This window comes from Taudactylus pleione, unplaced genomic scaffold (assembly GCF_031769625.1).
Source record: "Taudactylus pleione unplaced genomic scaffold, aTauple2 ptg000537l, whole genome shotgun sequence".
NCBI lineage: Eukaryota > Metazoa > Chordata > Amphibia > Anura > Myobatrachidae > Taudactylus > Taudactylus pleione.
Genome location: NW_028284939.1, coordinates 7,060,708 through 7,075,050, shown reverse-complemented (window position 1 = coordinate 7,075,050; position 14,343 = coordinate 7,060,708). Strand labels below are relative to the sequence as shown.

The window sequence follows — 14,343 nt, the reverse complement described above, 5'->3', positions numbered from 1 at the left end:
TGTTTGGCAAACTGTAATCTGGTCTTCCTGTTTTTGTGGCTCACCAATGGTTTGCATCTTGTGGTGAACCCTCTATATTCACTCTTGTGAAGTCTTCTCTTGATTGTTGACTTTGACACATATACATCTACCTCCTGGAGAGTGTTCTTGATTTGGCCAACTGTTGTGAAGGGGTTTTTCTTCACCAGGGAAATAATTATTTTGTCATCCACCACAGTTGTTTTCTGTGGTCTTCCGGGTCTTTTGGTGTTGCTGAGCTCTCCGATGCGTTCTTTCTTTTTAAGAATGTTCCAAACAGTTGATTTGGCCACACCTAATGTTTTTGCTATCTCTCTGATGGGTTTGTTTTGATTTTTCAGCCTAATGATGGCTTGCTTCACTGATAGTGACAGCTCTTTGGATCTCATATTGAGAGTTGACAGCAACTGATTCCAAATGCAAATGTCACACCTAGAATCAACTACAGACCTTTTACCTGCTTAATTGATAATGAAATAATGAGGGAATAGCCCACACCTGTCCATGAAATAGCTTTTGAGTTGATAGTCCCATTACTTTTGGCCCCTTAAAAAGTGGGAGGCACATATTGAAACTGTTGTAATTCCTACACCGTTCACCCCGATTTGGATGTAATTACCCTCAAATTAATCTGAAAGTCTGCAAGTAAAGCACATCTTGTTTGTTTAATTTCAAAACCATTGTGGTGGTGAATAGAGGCCAAAATCTGAAAATTCTGTCAATGTCCCAATATTTATGGACCTGACTGTAAATTACCAGGTAACATTGTATATATCAGTTATTGCAGTTTCTGGACTTGACAGATGAAGATTACTTGTGGTCCTACAATGTTTTTGCATGCTCAGTCTCCTGTCTTGTTTAACTGTGAATTCCCTTCACTTTGGGCCTGATTCAGAGACGGGTTTGCAGAGCTGCACACAAGCGGCTGTGCAAATCCGTCCATCTCAGATGCAAATACAGAAAGAGGTGTCAGGCACCTCCTTGCTCTATGTGCGATCCCAGCACTGCAGCCGACATCCTTTTGTCAGGCTGCGGGAGCTTTCCACAGCCTGGCCGGTGCCTGGTCTCGCAAGAGGCCAAGAGTCTGCATCAGCCGACGCAGACCCTGGCCTTGTCCCTCCCGGAAAAGGGAGGCGACATGCCCCCGTTTCCAGGAATGACGACCAGGCACAGCGGTGTTCAGGTCATTTCTGTACGGCTTTTATTTAATGCAGAATACTTGATAAATGCTACCCCTACGCTAATTGGTTGCTATGGACAACTAACAGCCCCCCCATAGTTAAGTAGGAGCAAGTTATCATCACACTGTGAAATGTCTGAGGGTAGCTCCCGGGCACTTATATGTATTTCCTGTATTATTATGCATCACATGAACTGCAACGAGCTGATGACACTGACATGATGCTACTCAGTGTAATGGTGCATACACACGGTCAGATTTTTATACAGATCTGAACGATAATTTTGAAAATCGTTCATATCTGAAAGAAAAATCTGACATGTGGGCAACGATGATCGATGTGCGTTCCCGTTTGTCAGATAACGATATCTGACATCTGATGTGTTTGCAGTCAGATTTGGTCGATTTCATTCATTTTAATACAGGCTGAAATCTTTAAATCGTTCAAAAATCGTTTGCAAATCGCTCAATCGTTTGCAAATCGTTCACTCGGTCATCTGACATAAACTGCCCATCCACTACTAGATGCGGGGACAACGGCACGATTACGACGCCGTCGTCTCCCGCGGGGTGAAGTGCATACACTGAACGTTCAGACCAGTGGCGTAAATTCATCCCAGACGCCCGGAGGCAAGTTAGAATTTGGTGCCCCCCCGTCACAGCCGCTGACACTGTAATGTAACAATTCACATGCAGACAGGCTATAGATAGATGAAGGCAGCATTTGATGGTCTGACATGGAACTCTCCACTAGTGTATGGTGGCTTCTCAGGTGCCGGGAAGGGGTACACTCTGGGTACATAGTTACAGCCCTAAGTGGGGTGAATATGTTGTGGACAATGGAGGTGCCCCTTCAGAGCTGGAGCCCGGCGGCAGGCTCCTCCATTGTCTCCCATAGTTCTGCCCCTGGTTCAGACGTGCAATGATTGATGTTAAAAACGATCAGCGGGTGCGCGCATCGCTAGCCGTTTTTAACATTTTACTGCCCGATTTGCGGGTGATTACCAAGCGACGGAGCGATAACGACCGTCGTTATCGCTCAATCGCTAGGTTTAATCGCCTAGTGGATGGATGGGCAGCAATATCTGACCGTGTGTATGCACCATTATGCAGCCGTTCTCCTAAAGGTGTTACTACATTTCCCTCATGTACTGTGTAGTGTAGTTATTATTATAATGCGTGTATTATTGTTACCATGTAGACACGCCCCCCCTATGAAGACGCTGTGATTGGCTGGAAGGAGGCCGCGCTCGCCCTCGGCAGCGGCAGTGACGCGCGTTGGCCCCGCTGGCGGTGGGCGTGTGCACACGGGGACGCGCCGCGTCTCCGTTTTGCTGCGCGCCGCCGGCCGAGCCGACAGGCGGTGGAGCGGGAGAGAGAGAAAGAGAGAGAGAGCCGGGGCCCCGGGGGCGAGCATGTCCCTGGCCGCCAGAGCCAAGAAAGTAAAAATGGCCACCAAGTCCTGTCCGCAGTGCGACCAACAGGTGAGAGGACCCACAGCCGCCTGGGCTCCCCGTCGCCTGGCACCCCCCATACCCGCCTGTCACCGCACAGCTTGTTGTCACTTGTCTGCAGGTCTATGTATGCATACATGTCATATTATGTATATACAATGTGTCACCTATTGCTGTGCAGTATGTACTGTATGCTGCTGCTGCTATTATGTATCTATATACAGTGTACAATGTGTGTCACCTATAGCTGTGGAGCCAGCAGGGTGCTATGTACTGTATGCTGCTGTTATGTATATACAGTGTACAATGTGTGTCACCTATAGCTGTGCAGCCAGCAGGGTGCTATGTACTGTATGCTGCTGCTGTTATGTATATACAGTGTACAATGTGTGTCACCTATAGCTGTGCAGCCAGCAGGGTGCTATGTACTGTATGCTGCTGTTATGTATATACAGTGTACAATGTGTGTCACCTATAGCTGTGGAGCCAGCAGGGTGCTATGTACTGTATGCTGCTGTTATGTATATACAGTGTACAATGTGTGTCACCTATAGCTGTGCAGCCAGCAGGGTGCTATGTACTGTATGCTGCTGCTGTTATGTATATACAGTGTACAATGTGTGTCACCTATAGCTGTGGAGCAAACAGGGTGGTGTGTACTGTATGCTGCTATGTATCTATATACAGTATAGATACATAATGTACATGGAGAACGGGCTACATGGCCATGTGGGGGCTGCGCTGGTGTGCCCAGTACATGGAGAACGGGGTACATGGCCATGTGGGGGCTGCGCTGGTGTGCCCAGTACATGGAGAACGGGGTACATGGCCATGTGGGGGCTGCGCTGGTGTGCCCAGTACATGGAGAACGGGGTACATGGCCATGCGGGGGCTGCGCTGGTGTGCCCAGTACATGGCCATGTGGGGGCTGCGCTGGTGTGCCCAGTACATGGAGAACGGGGTACATGGCCATGTGGGGGCTGCGCTGGTGTGCCCAGTACATGGCCATGTGGGGGCTGCGCTGGTGTGCCCAGTACATGGAGAACGGGGTACATGGCCATGTGGGGGCTGCGCTGGTGTGCCCAGTACATGGAGAACGGGGTACATGGCCATGTGGGGGCTGCGCTGGTGTGCCCAGTACATGGAGAACGGGGTACATGGCCATGCGGGGGCTGCGCTGGTGTGCCCAGTACATGGCCATGTGGGGGCTGCGCTGGTGTGCCCAGTACATGGAGAACGGGGTACATGGCCATGTGGGGGCTGCGCTGGTGTGCCCAGTACATGGCCATGTGGGGGCTGCGCTGGTGTGCCCAGTACATGGAGAACGGGGTACATGGCCATGTGGGGGCTGCGCTGGTGTGCCCAGTACATGGAGAACGGGGTACATGGCCATGCGGGGGCTGCGCTGGTGTGCCCAGTACATGGCCATGTGGGGGCTGCGCTGGTGTGCCCAGTACATGGAGAACGGGGTACATGGCCATGTGGGGGCTGCGCTGGTGTGCCCAGTACATGGCCATGTGGGGGCTGCGCTGGTGTGCCCAGTACATGGAGAACGGGGTACATGGCCATGTGGGGGCTGCGCTGGTGTGCCCAGTACATGGAGAACGGGCTACATGGCCATGTGGGGGCTGCGCTGGTGTGCCCAGTACATGGAGAACGGGGTACATGGCCATGTGGGGGCTGCGCTGGTGTGCCCAGTACATGGAGAACGGGGTACATGGCCATGTGGGGGCTGCGCTGGTGTGCCCAGTACATGGAGAACGGGGTACATGGCCATGTGGGGGCTGCGCTGGTGTGCCCAGTACATGGAGAACGGGGTACATGGCCATGCGGGGGCTGCGCTGGTGTGCCCAGTACATGGCCATGTGGGGGCTGCGCTGGTGTGCCCAGTACATGGAGAACGGGGTACATGGCCATGTGGGGGCTGCGCTGGTGTGCCCAGTACATGGCCATGTGGGGGCTGCGCTGGTGTGCCCAGTACATGGAGAACGGGGTACATGGCCATGTGGGGGCTGCGCTGGTGTGCCCAGTACATGGAGAACGGGCTACATGGCCATGTGGGGGCTGCGCTGGTGTGCCCAGTACATGGAGAACGGGGTACATGGCCATGTGGGAGCTGCGCTGGTGTGCCCAGTACATGGAGAATGGGGTACATGGCCATGTGGGGGCTGCGCTGGTGTGCCCAGTACATGGAGAGCGGGGTACATGGCCATGTGGGGGCTGCGCTGGTGTGCCCAGTACATGGAGAACGGGGTACATGGCCATGTGGGGGCTGCGCTGGTGTGCCCAGTACATGGAGAACGGGGTACATGGCCATGTGGGAGCTGCGCTGGTGTGCCCAGTACATGGAGAACGGGGTACATGGCCATGTGGGGGCTGCGGTGGTGTGCCCAGTACATGGAGAACGGGGTACATGGCCATGTGGGGGCTGCGCTGGTGTGCCCAGTTCATGGAGAACGGGGTACATGGCTATGTTACAGTGCATAGATAAAGTGGTGAGTTACTTTGTGCTGACCGTTGCAGTACAGAGCTGGATGGAGCACATTGCTGGAGGCTTATGTGTGGTGTCACTCAGCAAATAGACTGGGGGCAGATAATAGTACATAGAGAGCCTAGTAAGCGCTTTGTTGATTTAGGCTGTTTCACACTGCAGAGTTGTGCATTATGTCAATGTCAGTATGGAGATGATAGGGTTAATGCTTGGGGCTTGTATTTGTATAGTCAGCTGGGGGGGGAGGGTCTAGTTGCTGCTTGGGGTGTCATTTGAGTGAAGGGGTTAGTAGTAGTAGTAGTAGAGGGGTTACATGCAGAGTCCTGCACACCCCATGGCTTTCATTGACCTGAATAAGATAAATAATGTGCATTGTGATCTCACCCGTCACAAGCAGGTATTCAGCGTGTATGCTGTATCGTTGCTGAATGGGTTACAATGCATGATGGGTTTTATAATTTATTTTGGGATGTGCAGGTACTGAGGACTGGTAGTTTAGTGTCTGCTCCTGTTGCAGAGGCTGTTCTGCTAATCCTCATGTGATATTACTATGTGTATTGCCATTTTTACTTACTACCGCAGGTTAGATCACTATATATATATATATATATATATATATATATATATATAGTGTGATGCTACTACAACGTGTGCGTACAGACATGTTCTGTATTGACACACCTTTTATTCTGTGATTTTGTGAGCTGTCCCATTATAGGCGTTTGTTCCTCCCCTTCCACTCACTGAAATAACGTCAGTGTCCGGATAATAATATAACCACAGCTGATTAGATTATTATCTTGGCTGTTGGAAAATGTGGGCAGATAATTAGCAATAGTATCTCGCGACCACACTATTAGGCCTCAGAGAACCGCCACGCACTAACGTTTAGGTAAGATAGGAGCGTGACTTGCGCATAGATCTGCCCAATTGTCGTGATGAACTATCTCTCAGCAAGACCCCCATAGTATCCGGCTCCCAGTTGAGCTCTGCTTGGCAACTGCTGGATAAGGAACAGGGGAGCAAATCACAAAACGACTGGGGCAAGGTCGGCATAGAAGGCAGAGGTTTAGAATCCGAAAAACGAGCCGCTGGGTCAATAACGGCAGATAGGTCAGGCACTGCTGTTTACGACACACGTAGTAATTTTACCTGGTGCACGTCAGATATCCAGGCAATGGGACCGCAGAAGTGCAGGCGTGCGTCCTATACTGGACGTGAGAGTGCCCAGATGCCCGTAGCCTTGTCCGATGGTATGTGGTTCAGCAAAATGGCATCTGGTGTTTATTTCCGACTTAAAGGCTAAATCTGCCTAAAGCTAAAATAAAATGGTTTTGGGTGGAATGATGTGATCTAAAATAAAATGCAAAGATGTACTAAATAGTCTTGTTTGGTGCTGCCCGCCCATACTGTCGGATGTCGCGAGAAAGCGCCAACTGCAGCATCCACCCAACGCTGATAGTAAGTAAAACTCTGTATTTTATTGTAGTTTTGTAATTTACCTAAAATGCCTTTTTAGCGTTGGGTGGGATTAGTCATTAAGTCGTTTTGTCCCCTGCGTGCTGTATTGTGTCCTGTTCACCGCGTACCCCTCTGTATGCAAAGCTACATCTGTGTCCTAGCTACCAGGTCACGTCAATAACATTGTGTGTTTACTGCGTTATAATGATCCTATGGCTATTGTGGCCCAAACGATGTAGAAGACAGAGTTTGAATGTTGTTTTGACTCGGGGCTGCGCCTCTCGCCTTATTCCTGGCACCTTTGCAAGACGTTGCTACATTTTTATTTTTTTCCTCTCCAAACCTCTGTGGAATTTTTCCGTCCGCTAAGTTTGTTTTCCAAGATCTGTATTTGTTCATAATCCTCGGTCCTGCATTCCAAGTGCAGATACTCGCATAACACTATGTGCAGTACAGAGTAGGCTAAGGGTACATTTTTTTTCCCCAATACACATTACATTCAATTCAGAGCACAATGCTCATTGGGCCTGATTCAGAGCCGGACGCTCTGACCAGAGCGCTCGCTCTGAATCAGGGCCCACCTCCATAATTATGGAGCGTCCTCCTGGACGCTCGTATAGCTGTGGGTCACCACCCACAGCCTATACGAGCGTGCAGGATGATGGTCTTGACCATCGCGACCATCGCCAGTGCGAGCAGAAGCCTGCGGTTGAGTTTCTCAACCGCAAGGCCAGGAGTGATTTTGGCTCTATCAGAGCCAAAATCACTCCCACTGACATCACTAGTGATGTCAGTGGGGCCGGCTTTTGACTGTAGGCGTTCCCTTGGGAACGCCTCCGTCTGGCAGGCACGCCCACCAAACATCAACATCGACAGCACACCCCCTTTGATCAGACACTACGAGCGAAGGAAAGTCCTTCGCTCGTCGCGTCTCGCGCACGACGGAGCTCCCTCCCGGACAGCCGCTCGCGAGTGGGTCTGAATCAGGGCCATTGTTAGCTGCATTTTCTGTGTGGTTGGCAATAGTCTTTGTTCAGGTTGGAAACCTGCCTCTATGGTACCCTTTAAGCAATATATTACAAACCTTGCTGAATCTAAAACTATATGTATTTTGTAGGTTTCGTTTCTGGGCCATTTCACAAAAATGAAACCAAACTGACAAACAATACTTTTTCAAGGTAACTTTGGTCTAAAAAACATCAGTGTTTCCTATACTGGTGAAGAGATCTGTGACACTAGTAATTCTGTAAATGCTATTCCTGAAGCTAGCTACTATTGGAATCAAATGCACGTGAATAGCAGTATTTCAAGAGGAAGTTTAAAATGCACATGTCCCAATCCGTCACCAAAACAATTTATTTTTTATTTCTACTTCAGGGTCCATAGGGGGTCCACAGGGTTGACCTTGGGGTATAGGTTGGGAACCAAATCCGGGCACCACGCAGTTAAAGCTTTTAGCTCCCAGGATGCACTTGGGTCCACTCTCCCTATAACCCCACCCCCAGCCAGAGGCACCTCAGTTTAAGTTGTGCCCGGCCGGAGTCGGGTCACCGTTTAGTGCAGTGGGGAGCTGATTAGCAGCCCCTAAGCTTTATTTTTTTCTAAAGGACAGAGTTTTTTATTTTTCCTTTGGATTCTTCAGAGCGGCAGCGTCAGACTGTCCATAGGACGTCTAAGCTGCCGCTCCGTCACCCTGCTGGCGCTGAGACGCCAGTACAGATCTGGGGATCTCAGCGGGACCCCAGAGTCTGTACTAGCCGGACTCTGCGGGCGCCCAGGACTGCTGCCGGATTCACGGGGAGCAGGTAAGGCGCGGGTCACCGCTTGCGGTGATCCGCGCATTTGAAATGCAGTCCTGTGCCTCCGGTCTCTGGGGACAGACCGGAGGCGCCGGCAGTGGCGGCGGGCCCCCCATACCCCGTGTGTCCACTAGACCACCAGGGACTTAGTGTTCGGTGCAGGGAGCCGGCGTCCCGGGGGTTAATAGCCGGCCAGGGGAGACAGCCTTCCCTGTTACAGCGGCTCCTCCCCTCAGCTCAGCGCGCCTTTCAGTATCCATAGTCTGGCGTCGCTGAGCTGCTTCCTCCGCGGGCCACGCTTCTTCTGAGGTCTCCAGCGGCCATTTTCTCTGTGGTGCAGCAGAAATCTCTGGAGATGGCAGTGAGTCCAGTCCCCCTGCGTACCTCACCATTAGGTCAGTGTACACAGCGCTGTAGCCTTCCCAGACACTGAATCTGGGTAAGTTGCATGCAGTGTAATAGTGCAGTATATTATATGACATGTTTATGTATATATGTATATATCAGCATTGTATGTGACTTATGCTAGTGCTGACTGTACTTTATTCTCTCACCTGTCAGTGTATATCTATCCCTTTCCTTATCTGCCCTAATACAGCTGTACTTGGGGTGGTTCTGAGACCTCACATTTATATACTTGTTAATATTTGTGAGGTTTGTCACATACTGTTGCGTGCTGCACGTTGCCATATTTTGAGTGGAACTGTGTGTTGCATACGCTGAAAATGGGTCCCTGCAGCTAATTTTTAGTTTCAGTCAGGACCAGTATAGCGCTGCTTGATCACAAGGCTTGGTCAGATATGTCTGACCAGGAGATAGAGCGTTATACTGCACCCATTTTTACTATCCTGCAAGCCATGTGCTGCAGGTGTTAGTGCGGAGGATTTAACTCTTAAAGGGTTCTGTATGTGGCGTCATCGGGTGCCGGTCCCTTTCACGACCCCCTTGGGCTGTTTGTTTTCTCGGGATCCTCTTAATTGCGGATCGCCGGGCGGGCCCCATTGTTGTACCTCACTTGGGGTTACTTCACCATACTGCCCTTTTCATCTCAGGGTATCTCGCAGTTTCTTGCACTCTTCCCCTGTGACACAGACTACCGCTCCCTACAGGGGTTTTTTCGAGTATATGAATTCCCCCTGGTGCCACAATAGTCTGTCATGCCCCTTGCAGGGATTACCACAACAGCCACCCTGGGTGGAAGTCGTTTTTCTATGAAACGCAAATTGGCGTGGTTGACGCCCTGTGGTTACTTCCCACTTGGCTCTACCGTGAACTGGATACTGTTTTGGGCTCTTTCCCTCTTACACGGGGGGGAAGCCTATCTCAAGTATTATTATCCCTGCTTTCGGGCTGGTAGCAGGTCCATTCTGGTTAGAGTGAATGTTGACCTGCACCTGTATCATACACCCTCAGTATTACGTGCATTCTGGGTCCCTGTTGCTGACTAGCGGGTGGATCGCAGGGCGGGACTCTGGCTGTTGCCAGATATGAGGTATTACAACAGTGTTTGGTCTCCTGTCCCAAATTCCCTGAGGGTCATCATGAGCCCCTCCTGGGGTGGATGGGCGTGTTACTCGTCGGATTACAGACGTTACTACGCATCCCATTCCTGCGTGGTCGGATTCTTCTGATCCGTAGGTGGTAACTCTGCCTGAAATCAGTATACTCGCTTTCAGGGGTTGTTAACCAACCATGCTATAGCCATGGTAGGATGGGTAATACTATTGCATACTGAGCTGATGTATTTGTAATGTTTTTCCCCTCCAACACGTCTGGGGTTCAAGTGTATTTGGTCGCTCACGTAATATATGCAGTTGTCATAGGTGGACATGCCTATATTGGATACCAGCTCCAAACTTTCAGAGTTCCGGCTGCGACGGTATCCTCCGTAATACCCTATGGCTGCGCTCTGGGAATGCAGAGGTGCAGATACCATCTATAGGGTATATCTGACCTTGACAGTGGCAGTACAAATTTCCCGCCGTCAGCTATGCTCACTACGGGGCCTCAGACTATTAAGTCTTTTTGTCCTCTGGGTCAGCCTAAAGGTCTGTTTTTTCATAGACTGTCGGCCTTTACAAGGGCTGACATATCCAGTTCCGAGCAGGCCTGGACTGCCAGCCGATCCTGCTTCTGAACCAACGGATATATCGTCAGCCTGACGAGACAGGCCTACCACTGGGAGATGGCGATTTCTCAGTTTGCCCGGTACTAGTGTCTAGTTGCCGCGGCTACGTGGGTAGGAGGGTACGCCCTCTCTTTGCTCAGGCGGCCTATTTCCATGTGATGGTACGCAGGCCCTTATTCGGAACAGGGCCTTACAAATCCAGAAAGCTATACAGTGGTTGCGGTAAGCGGAGCTAATTGGGCCATCCCCACTTTCTCAGCGAGGGACTGGTTGTTCTGCTTTCTTTCTGGTGCGGTGGCTGAATGGTCCTCTTTGGCCTATTCTCTGTCTCAATTCCCCGAACCAGTTCCTAAAGCTACCTGGGTTCAGGAAGCAATCCCTATGCTCCATCATACTATGTTTGGAACCCGGGGACTTTATGGTATCACTGGATATACAGGACGCGTGCCTACGGGTACTTACAGAGACCTTACCTCAGCATGGACTGAGGTTTGCTGTATCACAGCACTTACGATTTTTCGGGCTCTGCCTGTTGGGACTGATCTCAGTCCCACAGGGGTTTACCAGCATTTGGGATTTTCTGACAGTTCTTCTGTTCAGTATATCCCAATGCTCCTGTATCTGGATGGCCTCCTGCTCTTAGCAGGATCACCGGGGTACTTTACAGCCGGGTCTGGTTGACTGTGGGTTCTTCAGGGTGCAGACGTTTAATCAAAGGGAAAAAAAAAAAAAAAAAAAAAAAAGTCCTCCCTGCATCCCTCTCTGGGTATTCTTCACCTAGGAGCCCTGCTGGATTCTCAAAATCTGAGAATTCTTCTGGCTTAAGACGGCATCTCCACTCTTCCATTAGGAGTACATGGATGTCTGCGCAGTCGCCATATGTCTTTACACTCTGGGATGCATGGTCCACTATTCAGTGTCTGCCTTTGGAAGGGTGGAATGGGCTCAGTTCCATTCCAGGCCTTTCCATAATTGGCTTATCTACAGATGGAACGAGTTTTTTCTGTCGGATCACTGTTCAAACGATGATGCTCTCCCCGGAGGCAAGTCGGTCCCTTTTCGGGTGACTATGGCCATCTCGTCCAGGGTATTCTTTGCTAAGGACAGTGTCTGGTTCGCATCCATTTCAGTGCAATTGGATGTCTGTCGATTCCACCCTGTCAATTAACTTGTTGGAACTTTAGCCTGTCTTGGGCTTCACTCTGGCATAGCCCTTGTTTCCAGGTGAACCTGAAAAAGTTCAGTCCGACAGGGTCAGAACAGTGGCTTCCTTTTTAGCAATACTGTTCGTTGGGTGGCAATGTCAGGTATGTCATACATTCGGGAATTGTCTGAGGGTCTCCTCCCGACCATCTCGACAGTGTTCATTTCGGGTGCTCTCCATTGGGAAGCGGGAGTCCTCAGCCGTTACGACGTGCATCCCGGGGACTAGTCTCTTCCCCAAGAGAGGTTTCATCTCCTGGTGAGCAGGGGGGGGGGGCCCTCCTGAGGTGACACTCATGGCCTTCTGACTCTATCACACTATGGTGTTACAGTCCAACTCTGGGGATTCTGAAGCAACCTTCAGTGACTCTTTGTCGGTGAAGGGGTTCTTCCAATTTGCGTACCTGTGTTCTCCAGTCTCCATTCTTCCTCGAGGGAAGTGTTTCAATAGAGACAGAGATGCTTTCCTGCTGGTGGCTCCTGATTGCCCCAGATGTCAGGGGTACTTGGTTTTTCGGAGTCTCTCCATCGATACTCCATTCCTGATGCTTCGCTACCCAGACCTGTTGTCTCAGGGTCCTGGGGTTTGCCTTGGACCTGGGTCGTTTGTCTTTGACTACGTCCCTATAGTGGTCTTACGGCTTCCATGGCTTTGTCATCGTTGGAATGATTGGAGCACATGGATCAGCTTTTGCTGGGACCTACCACAATCTGTGGCAGCCATAATTCTTATGGTATTATACCTATCAATACGATCCTCTGGTGTCCAGGATTTCCAGATTTTCTGGCATTCCTTCCGGCTGGCTTGGGTTTCTCCCTCGGCCTGGCCTTCCTGACAGTGCAGATCTCTACACTGTCAGTATGATTAGGTTATGGAATTGCTCCGCTCTGATATCCAGTTCATCCTTTGGAGTGTTCTCTGGATTATGCCTCCATTTGTCCTCCCTAGGGTCTCCTTGGGAGTTAGTTGTGGTTCTTCGTTAACTCCGGGGAAAGTTAATGGAACCGCTGGTTGTAATAGCCATTACATGGTCTATTGCTTTGGCTTTCTCTCTTTCTATCAGGGAGTTTATATCAACCAGGTGAGTGTCGGAATTGGGAGCGTTCTCATGTGGCTCCCTCTTCTGGAGGGCATCTTGTTAGGGTGTGAGTTGCTCTCACCCTGTGTTTCTTCTTAGTGATTTTCAGGTTCCATATTATTCTGGAACTTATGGTGCGGCCATTCAGTCCCCAGTCCTCTCGGCTGGTGTGGCCTCATTGACTGTGGTCCGGCCTCTGTGGATTTATGTGATCCATTCAAGTTCCTGACGGAAATCGGACTCCTTATTGGTGGTCTGAGATTTCTGGTTTTAACAGGAAAGGATGGCCGGCCTATGGCCATATGTTGGCTGGACGGCCTCGTATGTCTTCTTCAGGGGCCTACCCATGGGTAGGCCTTTCTGTTGTTGCTGCTTGTTTTTTTTTTCTCGGGCCATGTAACCCTCGTGGGTGGCTCGCGGTGGCACCTTGGCTGGTTTGCCTTGCTAGGTGGCCACCTGGTCTTCTGTCTACACCTTTTTAAGGTTCTAGGCATTGTTTTCCTTTGCCTCTCAGGATGCTTCCTTTTTGGCGGCGGATTCTCCTCTCAGCACAGGAGCGTCCCCTCCCTTGGTTGAACTGCTTTGGGACATCCCCAAGGTCAACCCTGTGGACCCCCTATGGACCCTGAAGTAGAAAACAAGAGATATGGTAAGAACTTACCTTTGTTATCTCTGTTTCTACGAAGTCCATAGGGTCCACAGGGCGCCCGCCCTGACGCACCTGGCTTCAAATGGGCTGTGTGACTGGTCACCGGTTTTCCGTCTCCCATTTCTGTGAGTATGGTTATCGAGTGTTCCAGTTTTCTCTCTTTTTTTTCTCCTCCTCCGGCCTTTGGCTACTTACAAACTGAGGTGCCTCTGGCTGGGGGTGGGGTTATAGGGAGAGTGGACCCAAGTGCATCCTGGGAGCTAAAAGCTTTAACTGCGTGGTGCCCGGATTTGGTTCCCAACCTATACCCCAAGGTCAACCCTGTGGACCCTATGGACTTCGTAGAAACAGAGATAACAAAGGTAAGTTCTTACCATATCTCTTGTTTTTTTTGTGTGCAAAGAACAAATTCACAAATATTAGATTAATATATTATAAAATGGGATGTAGGTCTCAGCTGAATCCCGGCAAGGGATGTAACATCGGTGTCGAAATATTGACGCCTATGTTAATCCCGACACCGAAGACGCCAGTCCGAACGAAGGTATGTCCGGGGCGCCCTTAGCCGCGGGAAGGGGGGGGGGGGGTGTGAGGGTTAGTATTAGGGAGTCTAGCGGGGTTAGCGTTAGGTTTTGGGGGGGGGATTAGGGTTAGGCACACCTGGGAGGGAGGCTTCAGGCACCACCGGGGCGAGGTTAGGTTTAGGCACGCATAGGGGAGGTTAGGGTTAGGCACCTCTAAGGGAGGGTTGGGGGGGGTGGGGGCGGCGGGGGTTAGTATACTTACCTACGCCAATCGGGATCTCCTCATGTCGTGCATGCGCTGTCGGGATTTGAACCGGTGGCTAAACAGCCGGCATTTCAATCCCATTCCTAGAAAAC

General features: G+C 50.6%; 1 protein-coding gene across 3 annotated transcripts in view; it reads left to right on the top strand.

Annotated features, from left to right (window-relative positions):
* The first annotated feature begins 2,498 nt into the window (after positions 1-2,498).
* Positions 2,499-14,343, top strand: part of HDIP1 (HDAC and MIER1 interacting protein 1) — a 37,690-nt gene continuing 25,845 nt past the window's right edge. For 2 of the 3 annotated variants that reach the window (XM_088451080.1, XM_088451078.1), the window contains exon 1: positions 2,499-2,682. In XM_088451080.1, the coding sequence (XP_088307206.1) occupies positions 2,614-2,682 (69 nt within the window). In that variant the 5' untranslated portion in view covers positions 2,499-2,613. The remainder of the gene's footprint in view (positions 2,683-14,343) is intronic. The other variant, XM_088451079.1, reaches the window with a different exon arrangement.